The sequence below is a fragment of the Procambarus clarkii genome, chromosome 10, assembly GCF_040958095.1.
Source record: "Procambarus clarkii isolate CNS0578487 chromosome 10, FALCON_Pclarkii_2.0, whole genome shotgun sequence".
In the NCBI taxonomy this organism is placed as follows: Eukaryota; Metazoa; Arthropoda; class Malacostraca; order Decapoda; family Cambaridae; genus Procambarus; species Procambarus clarkii.
This window is the reverse complement of record NC_091159.1, coordinates 49,147,106-49,169,041: the sequence shown is the minus strand read 5'-3', so window position 1 is coordinate 49,169,041 and position 21,936 is coordinate 49,147,106. Positions and strand designations below refer to the sequence as shown.

The 21,936-nt window shown below is 40.5% G+C and overlaps 1 protein-coding gene and 1 long non-coding RNA gene across 3 annotated transcripts in view; one reads left to right on the top strand and one right to left on the bottom strand.

Moving 5' to 3' along the window:
- Window positions 1-4,806, top strand: part of LOC123774557 (uncharacterized) — an 87,190-nt gene extending 82,384 nt beyond the window's left edge. For both annotated transcript variants that reach the window (XR_011228020.1, XR_006774956.2), the window contains one exon: window positions 4,671-4,806. This is a non-coding gene — a long non-coding RNA (uncharacterized lncRNA). The remainder of the gene's footprint in view (window positions 1-4,670) is intronic.
- The window catches only part of Hr3 (Hormone receptor 3), a gene marked incomplete in the record, with an annotated part of 296,866 nt that overhangs the window by 68,931 nt on the left and 205,999 nt on the right, over window positions 1-21,936 (bottom strand). Inside the window, 3 exon segments of the mRNA XM_069322036.1 lie at window positions 4,661-4,814; window positions 18,035-18,259; window positions 18,432-18,564. Coding sequence (XP_069178137.1) covers window positions 4,661-4,814; window positions 18,035-18,259; window positions 18,432-18,564 — 512 coding nt within the window.

Below are 21,936 nucleotides of genomic sequence, written 5' to 3'. Positions count from 1 at the left end.
CCAGGCGCATATAAACAAACCGCAACACTGCCCTGGTGGCCACGCCGGGAAACCGGCAGAAGAAAATGGCCACCAGAAACAGGGGGCCGTGACTGACGCAATAGATACGAAAACACGCCAGCAACTGTGGGAAGCAAGCAGACTAGATGGACGATAAACTCCGCTCAGAAGCAGAAAACCCCGGTAGGGGTAAACAGCCCCAGAACTGCTAGCAGGCATCCCCCACAGTCCCAGGAACCCGCAACAGAGGCCCTGGGGCAGAGCCGTCCTCCACGTCCTATGCCCGTAAAGAAAAAGAAGAGTCCAGGGGAAAGACAGCAAGAAAGGGCCGCTGGTAAGACCCAGAAGCCTTGGCAGGAGGAACAGGCTTGAAAACCTCCGTCCCCAACCCGAACGGGGCAGCCCCCGAAACCGCCAGAGTCTCGGCCCCAACTAAACCCCGCCCCGACCCCGAAACTTGCAGAAGGTCAGGAGCAGGGAACAGGGAGGGAAAGGGGCGAACAGCACCTAACCAAAATGGGGTAGCCCCGGGGCATCTGAGTGGGAAACCAACCTAGCGCGTTGCAGCAACCTAAACCAAGCTTGCAACGTGAATGCCGCCTGTACTTTGAACAGTACAGTAATAACATCAAGAGAGTACTGGAGAACAAGCCGAGAACACAACTCGCAAGACTCCGGGTCAAGGTGTCAGTGACCCAACAGGCAGCATGATGGAGGTAAAAGTGGCGACTGTCACCTGGAGACAAGGGCACAGCAACCAACAAACCCACACAAGACTGGTTAGAACCCGGAAGACACATTCGATGGTCCACAGAGCCCCGACAGCGTTTTCCAGGGCCCGTAGGGTAACAACTACGGGAAGCCTGGGCAAGGTGTTTCTAACCGTTTAAAAACCCAAAACTAACAAGGGGTAGAGGACAACACTGAAAACCCCTGCGACGTGTACAATCATGGGGGCCTAGCAGGGGGCCACCAAACACTACTAGTGGAAGTATAGCTACACTAAGTAGACCCCCACCAGGCAAATGAAAATAGAAACAAAAGAAAACCCCCACAAAAGTACACCGTCTCCAGAGACAACAGGAACCGGTCGCCGCTTAGGTGGCAGGTCGAGCAACACCTTGACGCCCTAACCAGCACAATACCAGTCCCTACCCAGGGCCAAACAAGGGCACTAAGCCCCAGCTGGCTCTAAGGGTGAGGCAAATACCGAGCAGCAAGAACCTCTTCGGGAATAGTTCCCGAATGCCCTAGGGACGATAACCCTTTCACGCAGGGGCAGTACTCACAGGGCGCTTTGGGAAGGAAGCCCCTAAGCGCATGCAGGCCCCGTACTGATGAGGAACACCTGGCCACCACACAACACAACATATGATAGTGAACGCCACGAAAGGCAAACACCGCCTAGGAAACTGAGGCCAGAGAAGCGTCTGTCCCGGTTGACATTAGCTTACGAACTGATGCTAGGCAGCCGGCATGGTGAGGTCCGGGACCCCCCCTCCCCATCTCGGGGCAGGGAGGGCTGCACGGATGAGCGGCACAGCAGTAAAGTGTGATGTTTGCTTGTTTGCTTGTTTCCTTGGGATTGTAGGGAGTTTCTACCTCTCTGTTCGTTTTTTTGTTTTAGTTTCTTACCATGTGTTGTTTGTTTTCTATGCCTACCTTTCTGGGTGCCTAACCCCGATCGATGTTAGATAAGGAAAAACCCCAACCATGAGGGGGTTCTCCAGGGTCATTGCTCCCTGAAACCTCTCTGAAGGTGCCAGGTTCTAGCGCTGGTCCCTGGTAGGTCTGAACTCCATAGCTAATGTCCCAGTCTAATATAACATACATTAGCCCGATAAGCTCCAGGGTGCCTCCGGGGCTCACCCAGAAAATGGCATTTTATTACATTCAACACTGGTTTTTAAAGGACAAAAAAAAAAAATTATAATTTTTTTCTTGCACACAGGGTTACCTTGAGGTTACCTTGAGCTGATTCCGGGGCTAAGCGACCCCGCGGCCCGGTCCTCCACCAGGCCTCCTGGTTGCTGGACTGATCAACCAGGCTGTTGGAGGCGGCTTCTCGCAGCCTGACGTATCAATCACAGCCTGGTTGATCAGGTATCCTTTGGAGGTGCTTATCAAGTTCACTGTGAGGGGTCGGCGGGTGTAAATCTCCTCAGGATTTCTTAGCAGTTTAATGGTTAACCACTGAACTGCGCAACGCGTTTGCAGCCGTTCGACAGGGGGTGTAGCAATGTGCCTCTGGGATCTTATATTTTTAGCGTATGATTCAAAACTCCCGCGGCTACATGGGGGTTCACATCAGCTTCCTCAGGGACTCTTGTAAACAGACACCATTTACAAAAAAAAAAACGTGGGCAACATTGCCAGGTATGAGAGCCTCAGTACTGAGTGGGAAACCAAAGATGGCGCACGCAGCATGAGCTCACAGCACTGCTGTTTAGCTTGTGACCACAACATTGCCTAATAATGTCAAAATATATATATAACTGGTATTATTTAGTCATGATGACAATATTACAGAAGAGCCTGAGTGTGATAATGACTGTGTACAATGTTCATATATCAGTGAATCAATGCTGTTCACGATGTTCATAGCACTAGCCACAGCACCACAGCATTATTTCGTTCATCTAGGAATCTTCAAACGACTTCTTATGTTACTTTACAAAATAAACTTGTGGTCAAGTATTCATTTACAGGATTTAGTGACCAGGAGTGTGATAATAGCAGGACTGTGGTGATATTTAGCGCTATGCGTATTATTGTGGGGGGGGGGGAGGAAGTTTGATGAGGGAGGGAGGGAATCCAGGTAGTGTTACTGTGTGTGGCAGCCACTCTTGTTTTGCTCACCATACTAGCTTAGTGGTTCGCTATGGTACACAAATATGTACATGGATATATACAATGAGTGTATATACCCATGTACATATGTACGTAGTATTGTGGGAGGACGAAGTTTGGTGAGGGAGGGAGGGAATCCAGGTAGCATCACTGTGTGTGGCAGCCACTCTTGTTTTGCTCACCATACTAGCATAGTGGTTTGCTATGGTGAACACATATGTACATGGGTATATACAATGTGTGTATATAGTGTAATACTGTAACAGCAACAGGAGTATGTTGTGAGGAGTCAATTTAGTGAGGGAGGTGGCGTTGTAATCGTAGCGTTGTCTGCTGGCTGCTGTGTGATTTCTCATGCAGTGTATGGTGGCCACTCTGCTGTTTGGACACAATACTGGCTTACTTGCATAGTTATGGTGATTAAAACATGTAGATACGTATACATAATGTGTGTAAATAGTGTAATAAAAATAATAACAGTATGGTGTGAGGAGAAATGTTGGCGAATAAGGTGTAAGGAGTAAGCCAGGTGTTGGAAGAGTGAGGTAGGGCTGGTTGGGTGTGGCAGCTCACACTCACGGAGTTCTGAGTGTGTTGATGGTGAATGTATATAGTGTGTGATAGTGTATAGTGTGTAAATATGTTGTAAATATACATAAATGAATATGAAACATTAGATATATGAGTAATATATGAGGACACATTTAACACAGTGTCTTAGGACAGTAAGGATGTTCTACTGCCATAATATTGTGTACGTGTTCATTATACATAGGATTGGCAAGAAAAAACAAAACGAATGTATTTGGAAATGTACACAAAAAAATGAACAAAAAAATATTTGTGGCAACTCGCGCATGTTGAAGGTGGCGGGCGACTGGCTTTGAGAGTCTACATCACAGGCGACCACCAAATCGTAAACATCACATGCCATTTTCCGAACCCCAGGCCAAAGTAAGTACAATTTTGATTTTTTTTTTACACATCTGTGATCAGGGAAGGGTATTTAACATTTAAAAAAAAAAAGTTCCAAAGAATTTATTTCCTGCACACAGGAGGGGTGCCATATTTGGAAGGTGAGCGGCACAGTGGTTAAGGGAAAATAGTGGTAGCAACCTTTGTGACCTTTTAAAGAGGTGGTTTAGATTAGTATCATCCAATTTATTCATTATTTTAAAAGTGTCTACGAGATCTGCTCTGTCATGCTCATCTTGTCCTTATATCAAGATATATATTAGATGTATCCTTAAGTTAAGTTGGAATTTTTTACTTATACCTGTTATGTTAATCTCAAAAACTTGGTAAATTATTCTGCTACATTCATTTATTTTTCTAAGATTAGAACCATGTATCACTCAACTCATTTTCAATTTCTTCACTGAGCATCCTCACATAAGATTGTGAAATTCAATGCATAATATTTAAAGTATCTGATGTCTTTTATTCTTCCATTATAATGTTGAAATTTTCACTCACACACAGTTTTTCACTCACTTTCAAATCACAACAACATCTGCAGATGATGAGTCACAATAATCTGGCTGAAGAAATGATGTCCAAACCACACACCATTACATCCACCTACCTCCTCCTTGCATTCCTTTCCTCCTGTCCTCAAATTTGCTGAGATATATTTTCTTCACCACCATCATCATTAATTTGCTACACATGACCATATAACCACAGCAAACCAAATACATACTCTCTAAATATTTGTACTAATTTTATCTTATTTTGTTACTTTTAAATTATTTCACATAAGTCAGATAGAATATATAAATGAGAGAATATTACTGAATCTTTATCTTACCTGAGGGCAGGCATCTTGGCCAATAGAAAGGCATAGACAGTGACATCCCCTTTGACTGGAAACCTGTGTGTCTTATCCAGCTCTAGGCACAATGATCGTCCTACAGCTTCATTGAGCTTGGCAATCTCCTCAGTACCACGAAGACCTGGCCGATCTACGAGCAAAAAAGTATTTTGTCTGAGAAAAAAAATCATAAAAAAGACGTTAGAAGAAGACCTGAATGGTTACTGGCTTGTCTACTATATCCTGATTTAAGAGAGAGGCAAATGAAAATAAATACAGAAAATTAAGATTTATGAGAAGTAAGCAAGGAATTTACTGTCAAAAAATGTGATCAAAGTTAATTTCACAATAAACACTGTCACCCTAACTCAGATGGTCTTGTTTTCTTGCTCCTCAGAAATGATTATGACTGCCAGCACACAATAAATCCAATATTTTTTCAAGATCAAGACATTTTTCAGCATATACATGACAGTGCTTTCAATAACCATTTAATCAATAGTTCTAAATTTTAATATTAAAGGCACCAACAATTGCACATTTTATAATGGAGTTTAGCTTATTTTAAAATTAATGTGTTGCAATAAAATACAACACATTTAACAAGCTGCACAAGAAAAATATTTTTTTGTAAACACTCTTGTTTTAGAGTTTCTTATATGATAAGCAATGAAAAGCTGGAGTCAGCTGCATACATACCTGTGATGAGGGCTAATGTAACATGCCTTCCCTTCAGAAGTTTCTTAGCACTTTGTTTGTTTCACCCTCTACTGCCTTATATAACTATTGTATGTACAGTAGTTATTGAAAGCTCTGCATTAGAAATACTGCACTAAAAAATAGACTAAGCCAGTTTCCACACCAGGGCTTCCTGATATACACACAGGCTAGAACTAATTAGAATCACTTTTATAGTATATGCCAATAGTTTCATTAGTTCTATAATCGCATGAATCGGAAATTGCGTAATTAACAAATTTTGATTCAACATTTAAGTTTGAATTGCTACAGGTGAGAACAAGCAATACCCTCTAGTCCTGAGTGCATCTTTTTGCCTTAAAAGAAATGGTCCTTACACAGAGATACTCCAAGAGACGATGGTGATAACTTAAAATCTGACACAAATAAAGATTTGTGCCAGGATTCCAGTGCTCAGCTAAGACATTCTTCATACTAAAGCAACTTAATAGTGCAAAATATTTAAACACAAGATTTATTAATTCTTACTTATTTTAAATTTAATATAGCATGTCACACAAATTTCTACTTTAATCAAAATTATATATCTGAGTCAAAAGAAGATAGTCAGCTTGAGAGTAAAATGACAAAGGCAAGCAGGTGTAGGTCTCCAGCATGCGTAAAGACCAACACTTGCTCCAGACATGAGCATCTCATCATCTAGAAGCATTTTCATTAATAATAACATTAACCATATTTGTTTTTTTAAATTTATTGTAGATAAATATAGTAATCAGAAAACAAATTCACAAATGACTGAAATGTTAAACAAAATTTTACTATGCTTCTTGGTGATTCAAAAGTTGTCTTTTGCAAATCAATATGTCACACAAGGCTCACTGCAGTTAGTACACAGACACTGCTAATCATTAAATAAGCTGAAGCATGTCTTAGATAAAGAAAAAGAAGGAAAGTCAAAGACACCATACAACAAATACAGTTCTCTAGTCACTGTGTCAATTTCACTCATCTCAATGTCTATGCAGAGAGATTATGACCTACAAGAAGAATTTGTACGGGTATCTGAATTTAACAAAAAAAAAAAAAAACTTCAACACAGCATACATACAGTTGAGCTTAGCATCACAAATGATCTGGTCTCATCTGTCCTGTGTACAATCATAGTAAAAACTCTTATAAAATGGCAATAAAACTAACAAAATATTGAAAAATACTTCAGCCCAAAGCAGATTTTAGCAAAATGGAAACTCTACTGTAAAGGTATATTTATAAAAATTTTAGTGAGTAAACACGTGCTATTTTGAGATTTTAAGAACCAGTTCTTAGGGCTACAATATCACCAATGACTACTTTATCTTTTGGCAACTATGACAAATGTCATGGAAAATTTTCAAGTAATCTTGTATGATTTAAGAAAGTATCAAAATTCTGTTACAAAATAAGTATAAAACCAGCATTGAATGTAATGAAATGCCAGTTTCTGGGTAAACCCCAGAGGCTATCTTACTGAAGCTATCTTACTGATCAAGTGCCATACTACTAGAGTGTCATCAGTTGCAGAGTTCTTTGTTGCCTACCAGGAACCAGATCCAGAACTTGGTCCCATCAGAGAGGTGCGAGGAGAAATGGCCTATGAACACTTTACATTTAAAGCATATCATACTTGACATTGACCAGGGAAGACACCCAGAAAGGTATGCAAAGCAAAACAGACCACTGCCTGGTTGAAAATTGTGACCTACATCTTCAAAAGAGCAAAAGAACTCCCCCAGAAAGCAAACAAAACAAACAAGCAAAACTTCATCCAACTAACGCACGCTTGTTAGCATGCAGGGAAAAGGGGAAGCTCCCAGTCCACCCCTAGTTAGTTCTTTGAATGATGAAAACCACCGACCTGAGGAAGGGAGGGAGGGTGTCAGGGAGCCTCCAGGGCTCACCCAGAAACAGGCGTTTCATTATATTCAACTCTGGTTTTCTGTGGGGAGTCTCAGTCGGCTCCCTGAACCTATCTATCCACAGAAAAGGTAAAACAGGGACTAACCAGGGAGATGGCAGCACCGCAGGTCTCAATCGGAAGAGGAGATAGTAGGCTGCGATAGATAGCCCAAAGCCACATAAGGCTGCAGAGGGCCCAGGACGTTCACAAAATACCTGGCAGTCAGAACCCTGTTGGACCTTCAAGACCTCTGTGCCCGAATATCATCCCAAGACATATTCACACACACATTTTTTTTTTTTTTTTTTTTTTTTTTTTTTTTTAATCAACACTGTTTGTCAACCTATTGTATTTGTGCTGCTTTTTCAGTCATGTTCCCCTTTTTTTTTTTATCTTTATTTGTATTTGTTCTCAACACTTTTTATTCTTTATGCTCAATTAGTATTAAGTTCTAGATATTAATGTTTTTCTTGCCCGAAACGCATTGCGTAATAGTGGCTTTAGGCATTGTATGTACTAGCTCTATCTATATATCAATCCATTAATATAACATCACTTGTATGTATGTATGTACCTTACCTGAATAAACATATTTATTAATTTATTTATTTACATACACACACACACACACACACACACACACACACAAGATTGTCATGCCCTTCAAGAAGACCTGGACAAAATAAGTATATGGAGCACCACTTGGCAAATGGAATTTAATGTTAATAAATGTCATGTTATAGAATGTGGAATAGGAGAACATAGACCCCACACAACCTATATATTATGTGAGAAATCTTTAAAGAATTCTGATAAAGAAAGAGATCTAGGAGTGGTTCTAGATAGAAAACTATCACCTGAGGACCACATAAAGAATATTGTGCAAGGAGCCTATGCAATGCTTTCTAACTTCAGAATTGCATTTAAATACATGGATGGCGATATACTAAAGAAATTGTTCATGACTTTTGTTAGGCCAAAGCTAGAATATGCAGCTGTTGTGTGGTGCCTATATCTTAAGAAGCACATCAACAAACTGGAAAAGGTGCAAAGACATGCTACTAAGTGGCTCCCAGAACTGAAGGGCAAGAGCTACGAGGAGAGGTTAGAAGCATTAAATATGCCAAAACTAGAAGACAGAAGAAAAAGAGGTGATATGATCACTACGTACAAAATAGTAACAGGAATTGATAAAATCGACAGGGAAGACTTCCTGAGACCTGGAACTTCAAGAACAAGAGGTCATAGATTTAAACTAGCTAAACACAGATGCCGAAGAAATATAAGAAAATTCACCTTCGCAAATAGAGTGGTAGACGGTTGGAACAAGTTAAGTGAGAAGGTGGTGGAGGCCAAGACCGTCAGTAGTTTCAAAGCGTTATATGACAAAGAGTGCTGGGAAGACGGGACACCACGAGCGTAGCTCTCATCCTGTAACTACACTTAGGTAATTACACACACACACACACACACACACACACACACACACACACACACACACACACACACACATGGATCATCATGGATGAAAAATTTTCTGACTGATAGAAAAATGAGAACAGTAATCAGAGGCAATGTATCGGAATGGAGAAATGTCACAAGTGGAGTACCACAGGGTTCAGTTCTTGCACCAGTGATGTTTATTGTGTACATAAATGATCTACCAGTTGGTATACAGAATTATATGAACATGTTTGCTGATGATGCTAAGATAATAGGAAGGATAAGAAATTTAGATGATTGTCATGCCCTTCAAGAAGACCTGGACAAAATAAGTAGATGGAGCACCACTTGGCAAATGGAATTTAATGTTAATAATGTCATGTTATGGAATGTGGAATAGGAGAACATAGACCCCACACAACCTATATATTATGTGAGAAATCTTTAAAGAATTCTGATAAAGAAAGAGATCTAGGGGTGGTTCTAGATAGAAAACTATCACCTGAGGACCACATAAAGAATATTGTGCAAGGAACCTATGCTATGCTTTCTAACTTCAGAATTGCATTTAAATACATGGATGGCGATATACTAAAGAAATTGTTCATGACTTTTGTTAGGCCAAAGCTAGAATATGCAGCTGTTGTGTGGTGCCCATATCTTAAGAAGCACATCAACAAACTGGAAAAGGTGCAAAGACATGCTACTAAGTGGCTCCCAGAACTGAAGGGTAAGAGCTACGAGGAGAGGTTAGAAGTATTAAACATGCCAAAACGAGAAGACAGAAGAAAAAGAGGTGATATGATCACTATATACAAAATAGTAACAGGAATTGATAAAATCGACAGGGAAAATTTCCTGAGACCTGGCACTTCAAGAACAAGAGGTCATAGATTTAAACTAGCTAAACACAGATGCCGAAAAAATATAAGAAAATTCACCTTCGCAAATAGAGTGGTAGACGGTTGGAACAAGTTAAGTGAGAAGGTGGTGGAGGCCAAGACCGTCAGTAGTTTCAAAGCGTTATATGACAAAGAGTGCTGGGAAGACGGGACACCACGAGCGTAGCTCTCATCCTGTAACTACACTTAGGTAATTACACTTAGGTAATTACACCCCCAAGGGTGAAGACAACCACAAGCTAGGAAGTCCTCTAATGGGGAAGTGATTTCCGAATGCCCCAGGGAAGATAACCCTGACCAGGCAAGGGCAGCACTTACTGAACATCTAAGGAAGGTGGCCCTAGATGCATGCTGATCTTGTACTGGAAAAACTACTGGTCACATGCACATCTCCCCACACAGGGGAGCCGGTGGCCGAGCGGACAGCACGCTGGACATGTGATACTGTGGTCCCGGGTTCAATCCCGGGCGTCGGTGAGAATCGATGGGCAGAGTTTCTTTCACCCTTATGCCCCTGTTACCTAGCAGTAAATAGGTACCTGGGAGTTAGTCAGCTGTCAGGGGCTGCTTCCTGGTGTGTACTTACCTAAGTGTAATTACCTAAGTGTAGTTACAGGATGAGAGCTACGCTCGTGGTGTCCCGTCTTCCCAGCACTCTTTGTCATATAACGCTTTGAAACTACTGACGGTCTTGGCCTCCACCACCTTCTCACTTAACTTGTTCCAACTGTCTACCACTCTATTTGCGAAGGTGAATTTTCTTATATTTCTTCGGCATCTGTGTTTAGCTAGTTTAAATCTATGACCTCTTGTTCTTGAAGTGCCAGGTCTCAGGAAATCTTCCCTGTCGATTTTATCAATTCCTGTTACTATTTTGTATGTCGTGATCATATCACCTCTTTTTCTTCTGTCTTCTAGTTTTGGCATGTTTAATGCTTCCAACCTCTCCTCGTAGCTCTTGCCCTTCAGTTCTGGGAGCCACTTCGTAGCATGTCTTTGCACCTTTTCCAGTTTGTTGATGTGCTTCTTAAGATATGGGCACCACACAACAGCTGCATATTCTAGCTTTGGCCTAACAAAAGTCATGAACAATTTCTTTAGTATATCGCCATCCATGTATTTAAATGCAATTCTGAAGTTAGAAAGCATCGCATAGGCTCCTTGCACAATATTCTTTATGTGGTCCTCAGGTGATAGTTTTCTATCTAGAACCACCCCTAGATCTCTTTCCTTATCAGAATTCTTTAAAGATTTCTCACATAATATATAGGTTGTATGGGGTCTATGTTCTCCTATTCCACATTCCATAACATGACATTTATTAACATTATTTTCCATTTGCCAGGTGGTGCTCCATATACTTATTTTGTCCAGGTCTTCTTGAAGGGCATGACAATCATCTAAATTTCTTATCCTTCCTATTATCTTAGCATCATCAGCAAACATGTTCATATAATTCTGTATACCAACTGGTAGATCATTTATGTACACAATAAACATCACTGGTGCAAGAACTGAACCCTGTGGTACTCCACTTGTGACATTTCTCCATTCCGATACATTGCCTCTGATTACTGCCCTCATTTTTCTATCAGTCAGAAAATTTTTCATCCATGATAGAAGCTTACCTGTCACCCCTCCAATATTTTCCAGTTTCCAGAACAACCTCTTATGTGGAACTCTGTCGAAAGCCTTTTTTAGGTCCAGATAGATGCAGTCAACCCAACCATCTCTTTCCTGTAATATCTCTGTGGCTCGATCATAGAAACTGAGTAAATTCGATACACAGGATCTTCCAGATCGAAAACCATACTGTCTGTCTGATATTATATCATTTCTCTCCAGGTGTTCTACCCATTTAGTTTTGATTAGCTTTTCCAATACTTTCACTATTACACTTGTCAATGATACAGGTCTATAATTGAGGGGGTCTTCCCTGCTGCCACTTTTGTAGATTGGAACTACAGTAGAACCTCTATTAACGAGTTTAATCCGTTCTGGCACCGAGCTCGTTACCTGGAAAACTCGTCTTTGGAAACAAATTTCCCCATTTAAAATAAAGGAAATAAATTTAATCCGTTCCACTCCCAAAAACATCCATACTTGTATGACTTTTTTTTATGTAAATATAATACTGCACATGTAAATATAAATGTTTTGTTGTAGTGTTTTAATATTTACTTTACCTTATGAAGAGTAGTTGCTGGCTTGAGGGAGACGATGGAGAGGTGGGAAGGAGGAGAGGGGTTATGGTGTGGAAGGAGAATTCACCTCTGAGTCAGGCGGACTCTCTCTTCTTGGGAATTTCACCCAAATTTCATTTCAAATGTCACACAAGGATGCGTTAGACCAGCACCAAATAAAAAAACTACGTTGATTACACTCGTTGTGTCAACAATATAATAGTCTTACCACGAAGATACAATACAATGCCGTTTTCTCAAATAGGCAATGTGGTTATTAAAGAAAACGGAAATTTCATGGCAAACATGTATACAATCCCCAAGTCGATCGGATAAGTATTGGATTTTATAGAAATATTTGCTCAAATGATGCTTGAGCGCGGTGTTTGGGTGCATTCAAGAGAAAAAAGTGTGTTACGTTCAAGCGACATATACCTGCAAAAGTGATAACACTTTCATAAAGTGTTATCACAAAGTGATAAATTAATTAAACATTTTCACACACGGGGTTGTCACTGCTTTATCAGGGCAGCTTTTCCAAGAATGCATTCACCTTTTCAAACATTCCAAACACTTCCCTGATCTCAGTGGAAGAGGCAGCATCCTCCCTTACCTCCTCATTCCCTTACTAATGGTGTAAATTGTTGATGAGGACCTGCCATACTTCCTTGTGAGATCAATCACACAGACACCACACTCATGCTTTGCTATAATTTCCTTCTTGAAATCCATAATAATTGTGTCTTTCTTCCTCTTGAAAACACTATCTTTAGCAAGCAGCTTCTTTGGAGACATCGTGTGTTACAAATTGTAGTCGCAAAACCACTAAAAACCCAAAGAAAAGCTCAAATAAATCCAGAGGGATGCTTGTCGTGTGAGATACAACAACAACACTGGCGTTGGAGGCGTCCGAGAATTTGCGAGAACCCGCGAGACGCTAGGAAGTGCCATGTGGTTTCACTCGTTAATAGAGGCGAGCTCGTCAATAGAGACAAATTTGCTGCGAGTGGCTTGCTCGTTACTGGAAAAACTCGTTAATAGAGCCACTCGTTAATAGAGGTTCCACTGTATGTTAGCCTGTTTCCACACGTCTGCTACGATTCCTGTACAAAGTGATGCCTGAAAGATCAGGTGAAGTGGAATGCTGAGCTCAGATGCACATTCTCTCAGAACCCATGGTGAAACGCCATCTGGGCCAGCTGCTTTGTTCTTACCGAGCTCCTTGAGCATATTTTCCACTTCATCTCTAGACACCTCTATCCGCTCTATGTTGTTCTCTGGAATTCTTATTGTGTCTGGTTCTCTGAAGATTTCATTTTGTACAAACACACTTTGGAACTTTTCATTTAATGTTTCACACATTTCCTTTTCATTTTCCGTGAATCTGTTTCCCATTTTCAACCTCTGGATATTATCCTTTACCTGCAATTTGTTGTTTATGAATTTGAAGAATAGGCCCGGTTCTGTTTTACATTTATCTGCTATCCCTTTTTCAAACTTTCTTTCTGCCTCTCTCCTTACTGCTGTATAGTTGTTTCTCGCATCTTTGTATCGCTGGTATGTTTGGGGGTTTGGCCTCTTCCTATACTGATTCCATTTTTGTGTCTTTTGGTCTCTTGCCCTCTCACAATTTCTGTCGAACCAATCCTGTTTTCTGGCCCTGCATCTCTGTTTTGGTATGAATGTTTGTGTGCCTTCCTCGTATAGTTTTAAAAATTTGGCATACATTTCATTTACTTCCCTACCTAGCAACAATTCTGTCCAATTACACTAATTAAAAAAATTTTGAAGTTCCCCATAGTTGCCTCTCCTTAAATCGAGTTTATCAACTGTTTCAATGTCCCCATTTTCTTCTAGATGATATCTTAAAGCATATTTAATGTCTAACAGGACGTGATCACTCTTTCCCAAGGGAGGAAGGTACTGGATGTCAAAAATCTCTTCTTCTTTCCTGCTGAATACTAGATCCAGTACTGACGGTACATCTCCTTCCCTCATTCTTGTGGCTTGCTTTATGTGTTGATACAAGAATGTCTCCAGAATGAGGTTCACAAATCTGCATGTCCAAAAGTCCTCCGTTCTTGCTTCATAGGCCTCCCAGTCTATTGCTCTAAAGTTGAAGTCCCCCAGTATCAACAGTCGTGATTTATCTTTATCTGCTTGTACAATAATATCTCTCATGACCATTATGAGGCCCTCTTGTTTGTCATCCAGTTCTTCCTTTGTCCAAGTGTTGCTTGCTGGTGGGCTGTAGGTATTTACAATTATCAGCTTATCATCCTGATTCCAGACCTGCAATGCCATTATGTCAATATCTCGAGGGTTTTCAAATATTAACTCTTTTACCTTCAGGTGTTTTTTCACCAGTACAGCCACTCCTCCTCCCTTCCTAGTTTTCCTATCACGTCTCCAAACTGAGTAGCCTCTTGGGATTATGACTTCATTTATTATATTTCCTTCAAGTTTCGTCTCTGATAATGCAACAATATCTGGGACCCTAAGCTGGATTATATCTTGCAACTCCAAAGTTTTTGACCTCACTCCATCTATGTTGGTATATACAATTTTCAGGAACATGTTCCCTTTTCCTTTGCTCTTTACTCCCCCTTCCACTACTGATCTTGTTGCTTTGTTTTTATGTACCATTTCACAAGCTTTCCAGTCCCTGTCACTTTGTAAAAAAAAGAATTTCTGTCTTCTTCATTTCTATCCCCATTTAGACATTTTGCCTCAATTAGGTTCATTTTCAGCTTTTCTCTGTCTTCCTTGGAGAGGTCTTGTCTTATTGACCAAAATTTGCCAACCTCATCACTCTGCAGTTTCCTGGCATTTCTTAGCACTTCCATCATGTTTTTCACTCCATTAAACGTCACCCTCAAGGGGCAGTTCTTTTCTTTCTCATATTTTCCTATTCTTCTAAAATCACTGACATTTTCCTTTGAGCCTTCTCCTAAACCTACTATTTTCTCTGTGATTTTCATCTCTTCTGCCGCTCGGTCCACCCTAGATGAAATTTCCTTCTCTAAACATCCAAAAATGATTATGGACTTAGTTCTATCTGCAGTGTTTTGTACCAGTTTACTGTTGGTAACCAGTTCTTTCCTAATTGCTTGCCTAATTTCTGCTTCTTGTTGGTCATTTCTGGTTTTGACTTCCGAACACACTTCTTTGATAGTCTCTTTCTCTTTTACAACTTCAGCATATGTCGCTTTTATTTCTTCTTTATACTTTTCTAGTTCTTTATTCACCTCCTCTATGTGAGTTGTCAGTGAAGTTTCCAGTTGGAGATCCTTACCTAACTCTATGTTAGCCCTTAGGCTTGCTTGGAGTTGTTCACCATATGAGTCTATTTTCTTGTTTATTTCTTCAACGTCACCACACTTCACTTTCCATGCCTCATTTTCTTTCACTAGTTCCTTGATTTGCTCCTCCTGATTTGTTACCTTGTCTGTTAATGCATGTGTGTTAATGTTACTGTTATGTTGTGTGTTAATAATGTTAATGTTAATGTGTGTGTGTGTGTGTGTGTAGTGTGGAAAAAAAGCAGTACTGTAGTAGTAGAAACAGTTGATTGACAGTTGAGAGGCGGGAAAGGAGAGGCCGAAAGGAGAGGCCGAAAGGAGAGGCCGAAAGGAGAGGCCGAAAGAGCAGAGCTCAACTCCCGCATACACAACTAGGTGAATACATCTCCGTTTATAAAACTGCCGCAATGGAAAAACACCAAAGAAAATGGGAACACTAAGCCAGCGTGACAGCGAGCACTTGGCACGGCATCAGTCAAAGAACTGACTGGGGACAGCCTGGCTAGCCCCGGCTAACAAGCAGAAGGTTAGTCAGAAAAGGTTTTGCTTGTTTGTTTGCTTTCTGGGGGTTCTTTTGCTCTTTTGAGGATGTAGGTCACAATTTTCAACCAGGCAGTGGTCTGTTTTGTTTCACCTTTCTGGGTACTTTTCCAGATCGATGGCAAGTATGATATATGTAGAGTGTTCATAGGCCATTGTTTCCTGCACCTCTCTGGTGCGAGGGGTGGTAATATCACCACTTATACAAAATAAGTGGTGATATTATCACCACTTATACAAAATAAGTGGTGATATTATCACCACTTACAAAATAAATACTAACAGGAATCAACCAAATTGACAAAGAAGAATTCTTGAAATCAGCAACTTCACAAACAAGTGGACACATATTCAAGCTAAGGAAACAAAGGTGCTGAAAAAAATGTTAAAAAGTATTCTTTTGCAAACAGAGTGGAAGACCGTTGGAACAAGTTATGTGAGCTCTTATCCTGTAACTACACTTAGGTAATTACACTTTGGTAATTAGATGATCAGTAAGACAGTTTCAGGGAGCCGATGGGGCTCTCCACAGCCTGTATAGGCTAAGGTCAAATTTTAACAAATTATTGCAGTTATGAGTGTACCTCATGTCAGATTATCCCCTTGTCAATAGGATTCCTTCATGAACATTTTGAAATATATGTATAGTGCTTCCCTAAAAATGTTGATAGCACTGAAGGACTGGTTTCAACTCTCATGAGTTATAATCTCTCACAGCAAGTGTGAAACTTTTATAATATCTTGATGGAAACATTTAATGCCTATCCAGTATTCATGATTCAATGGATAAATGAGCAATAAGTACTAACTGAATACACTGATAGCAAAAGTATTTGCTTTCAATACTTGTTACTAGTTAGAAAAGAATGAATCGGTTAAATAGCAAAACAAGTGCTGTGTGAGCCAGACTGTTAATACAAACAGCAAAGGACAAAACAAAGACAGTATAATGTCCAAAAGCAATGACAATTTGATCAAGCTCTAAAACCATTTTTTTCAGTAAATTTTTGTATTAATCAATTATTGTTATTATGTGCAGCAACTTTTAATTGCATTCTTATTAACAACAATAAATGACACAATACAAATGATTGGTTTAGAAGGAATGAAATATAGTGAGCAAACTGCTTCATCATCAAGCAACAGCAATAGTGGACCTCAAGATCGTATTTCAACCCCAAACTCTCTTAAGAAACTCTCAACAGAACTTCCAGCTTCTTGAATCACGAGTTTATAATATTAGGGTATGGTGGATAGGGACTGATATGGAAAATTTCAATCCAACATGCATGTAAATATGACAAATGGATCTAAGAAGTTTTCAGTACTGATGTCAAACTTTAAAATTTGTTTAAATACTACAAATATTTGTTATTAATGTAATATAAATTTTACATTAATATTCATTTTTAAATTTCTGCATGCAAACATAACTGCATTTACAGCATTATTAACACTTACATATCTAGATGTTTGTGCATGCTTATGCATGTGTTGCAGTGATGCATGTACTGTATGTGTGTACAATATATGTTTGTGCATTTGCATGAAGGATCCAGAATTTCTAAAAAAGATTGCTTACATATGTATGCATGTTTGTATTTATAATTTAAGTACAGTACAGTACTACTGTGATCCATATGTACCTACATCATGAGCAGATAACTAATGATTTATTCACAAATTACAAATTCAACATGAAATCCTCAGGAATACTGGAGGGACTTTTGAAAAGCCACTAGCTTCCTGTTCCTGTTTAGGCCACTAGAGATGTTGACCCACAGGGAAATTCAATTAAAAATGGTCTAAATTTATAAGATCAATTGTATAAGGTACAATTACAACCCACATAATTGAAGTGTGCTTGTATTGGACATATGATGAAATTGAGCTGGTAGTTTGTAGAGTTTTATAGAGAGTGGCAAGTTAGTTGTACTTACAGTAATGGTGCCTTTGTTGTAGTTAAGAGAAGTAGAGACCAGGGCTTCAGCTAGGCCACCGAGCATGAGCCTTACCCGAGGTGTAACCACAAGACTGCTGCCATCACCCTGCCACCACAGTCATAACTAAGACTTTTGTTTACATTTGTTGTGTCATTTGTCAGACAGGATATTTATTGTGAAAGGCTGTGTTTTGTAATATTGTAGTATGATTTAAACAAATAACTTATTCTATAAAGACATTTGGTTAGGGTTAAAAGTCCATGTGTCAGTGATAACTGTGGCAGCGGGTAGGGATGAAGCTTCATTTATCAGCCTCAGTCACACTGGGGGTAAAGCAGCACACTGGGTGGCAAAACTGATGCCAACCCCATCCATCCAGGGCGCCATCATCAGCACTACCACTAACACTGTGCTGCTCCTTACCTGCTTGTAGCAGCACTAGAGCAGAGTACAAGCCTAACTCTGTGTCTGTCAATTTAAGTTCAGCAATAGTTTTGGCAAATTCAAAGACGTTGTTAACAAGTTTCATTTCAACTGTTTCCGTAGTAAGGAAGGCCTCCATGGGCAGAAGAGTGTCACCATACACCACACAGTTCTGATTGACATCGTAGTACCGGGTCATCCGAAGCACAGCTAACTCAAAACTCCCTGTTAAAAACAAAATATATAATCATTTTAATTTAATATTTTCAAATTAACTTCTACTGCATTCTAGTATTATTATAAGAAAAATTCATTGCCTCTGAAAATTCTTTACAGTACATTACACTGTAAAGCCTATATGAGTAAAATGCTATTTTAACTGTATAAAGTTTCATACCTGCTTTGAGAAGAACAATCTGATCATCTTGAGAGAATTTTCTAAAGCCTGGAACAGCCTTAGCAAATTCAATGATCTGCTGGATTATAGACGTTAACTTCTGGGCACAATCAAACCAAAGTTCCTCATGTGCCTGAAAAGGATAACATATCTAAAATAAGAAGACCTTTACAAAATAAATGTATGGAGCACCACTTGGCAAATGGAATTTAATGTGAAAAATGCCATGTTAAGGAATATGGAATAGGAGAATATGCACACAACCTATATGTGAGAAATTTTTTAAAGAATTCTGATAAAGAAAGAGATCTATGGGTCGTTCTAGATAGAAAACTAACACCTGAGGACCACATAAAGAACATCATGCGAGGAGCCTATGCTACACTTTCTAAGTTCTTTCTAAGTATATCAGACATCACTCGGTACCCCTACTCAAATCTCTGAATATGTTAGATATTAAGTCACTGCACATTCTCTCATGTGTATTATACATATATAAAATGCTGAACTGTAATGCCAATCCTGACCTCAAAAGCTTCATTGAAGGTTGTAACAGATCCCATGAGCACCACACCAGAAATAAATTCAGTTTTGATGTTCCAAGAGTACGACTTAATCAAACTAGAAATGCTCTACAAATCAAGGGACCCAGAATGTGGAATGACCTTCCCAACCATGTTAAAGACTGTACCTCTCTTAACCAATTTAAGATAAAAACGAAGCACTACCTAATAAATTCCCTGTAACCTACCTTACCCCCCTATTGTCAACCCATGTCTGTTTTCTTAAACAATGCTGTTTGTCAACCTAATTGTATTTCTGCTGCGTTTTCAGCCATGTTTCCCCCTTTTTTATCTTTATTTTTATTTGTTCTCAACACATTTTATTCTTTATACTCAATTAGTATTAAGTTTTAGTCATTAATGTTTTTCCTACCCGAAACGCTTTGCGTAATAGTGGCTTTAGGCATTGTATGTACTAGCTCCATCTATAAATCTATTAAATTATGTAAAATCTCTTGTATGTATGTACCTTACCTGAATAAACATTTTATTATTTTATTTTATTTATTAAGTTCAGAATTGGTTTTTAAATACATGGATGGCGACATACTAAAGAAATTGTTCATGATTTTTGTTAGACCAAAACTGGAACAGTTACCTAACTACTGGGTACTATTTACTACTAGGTAAACTGAGGCATTAGGTGAAAAGAAACGTGCCCAAAAATTTCTATCCTGCCTGGGAATCAAACCCAGGATCCCATGACTGTGAGTCCAGAACAATGACATGAGAAGTTATGGTAAAATGAGAAACAAAAGTGATATGCTGTACACTAACTCCATAAATAGGAAAAAAAGACTTGAAAACATTTTCAAATATTTAAAAATGCAAGACCTTGCATGTAAGCCATAATAAGTTAAGTGCACATCATAACTACTACTGTATATCAACAATACGACCATGTAGCAGATTGTTTAAGTAAAGGACCTGGAGTTATAATCGACTAGTCATTTAAAGTTGCTTAATAAGTAGGAGCTATAGGAAAATAAAATAAAACTTATCAACCAAATCTTAGGAACAATTAAAAGAATTTTTGATGTCAATTAAAAAACCAGCATTGAATGTAATGAAACGGCATTTTCTGGGTGAGACCCGGAGGCTTCCTAGAGCTATACCAGGCTGATGTGCATATATATTAGACCGTGGCAACAGTTAATCGATGGAGTTCTAGGCCAACCGGGGACCAGTGCCAGAACCTGGCCCCACTCAGATGAAGCACGAGAAGCAATGGCTTATAGACACCCCCATGTAATTGGAAGCAGTCTACGTCTGCCATCTACCAGGTCAGGCACCCAGAAAGGTAGGAATTCCAAAACAAACTACAGCTGGTTAAAAATTGCAAACTGAAAGCCAAAATAGCAAACAGAACTCCCCAGTTGAAAACAAGCAAACAAGCATGACGTCACCACAGCTGCCGCTCCGCTGTCTGTGCAACTCATTCCTGGGAGGGGAAAAGGGGGTCCCTGATTTCCCGTGCGCTGGCTAGTCAACCCCAGTTCAGAGGCCCACTATAAAAAATGCAAAAACAAAAAAATGTCGATCGGAGGGAGGGAGGGATGTCAAGGAGCCTCCGAGTCTTGTCCAGAAAATGGCATTTCATTACATTCAGTGCTGGTTTTCTGTGGAAAACCCCTTCAGCTCCCTGGAGCTACCTAACCAAAGAAGGAAAAGAGGGCATCGACCAACCATTCCGTGGACAGGAAAATGAAACTTGACAGGTCGTCCATTAGTATGTTGGATACTCTATGGACATGAACCACCAGGAGAACCAAACCCCGAGAACTCAGCAGACGAGCCACCTGAAGCTACCAGTCCCAAAGAGCCAAGGACCACTTCGAACCCCCGCAGTTCAGACAATGAACCACAGGGGAGCAGGCCGAATGGAGCCGGATTGTTGATCCGCGAGCAACTCAACGTGAAGCGAATGCCATACCGCCGCAAACTCTCACGCCGTGCTGTGAGCCCGACGAAAGGATGGACCCCACTGACCCTAGCCGGCCTGGTGATCACTAGTCACATTACCCCACCTGAGAGGCGAGGCATCTGTGAACACACTGAGTGAGGGCTCGGGTAGGCGCCACAGCACAGAACCCAAAAAAACTCAAAGAGGAAGCCTGCAACGCAGCAGCCGACGCAAGGCCCCCGGGGTCTGAACCCAGCTATCACAAGAGCGGCGGAAGGGATGTCCCTGTTGAATCCAGAACAGCCGCCGAAGCCAGATCCGAACCCGACGGGTAGACCAGCATGGTGAAGTTCAGACTCCCGCAGAGCTACTTGAACAACCATCACGTGACCCGAGCGCCCTTCAAAATCAGCCGAAGGCGGGACCACAGCCACAGTAATGCAGCGGGAGGGAGAGACAAGGAAGCAGTCCGAGAGTCCCACACAAGACCCAGCCAAGCCCGAACCTGAGAGGGAACCAAATGGGACTTTCTCCAATTCATCAAGAACCTGATCCAGGCAAGTTGGGAAAGAACCAAACTCCCTGTGAGCAGACATGCGGATTGGCCGGGAGCCCAGACCAGCCAGTTGTCAATATAAGCCAGAACCTGAATGCCTAACACACACATACGGGTCACCACAACCCAGGTAAGGCGTGTGAACATGCGAGATGCCAGATTGAAGCCGAAAGCCTTAAAGTACCTGAAGCCTGAAGCCTGAAGATTGAAGCCTGAAGCCTTAAAATACCAGACTGGTTTTCAACATTTAACACTGCTATTTGTCTCTCTCTCTCTCTCTCTTACAATCTGAGAGGGCCAGGTTCTGGCACTGGTCCCCTGGTAGGCCTAGAACGCCAACAATTGACTGTTGTCAGGGTCTAATATATGCACATCAGCCCAGTATAGCTCCGGGGAGCCGAAGGGGCTCTCTCCACCTGGCTCTCCACAGAAAAAGTGGTTATTCAACTGAACAAGTTTCTGGTGTGCCCTCATCTGGACTAC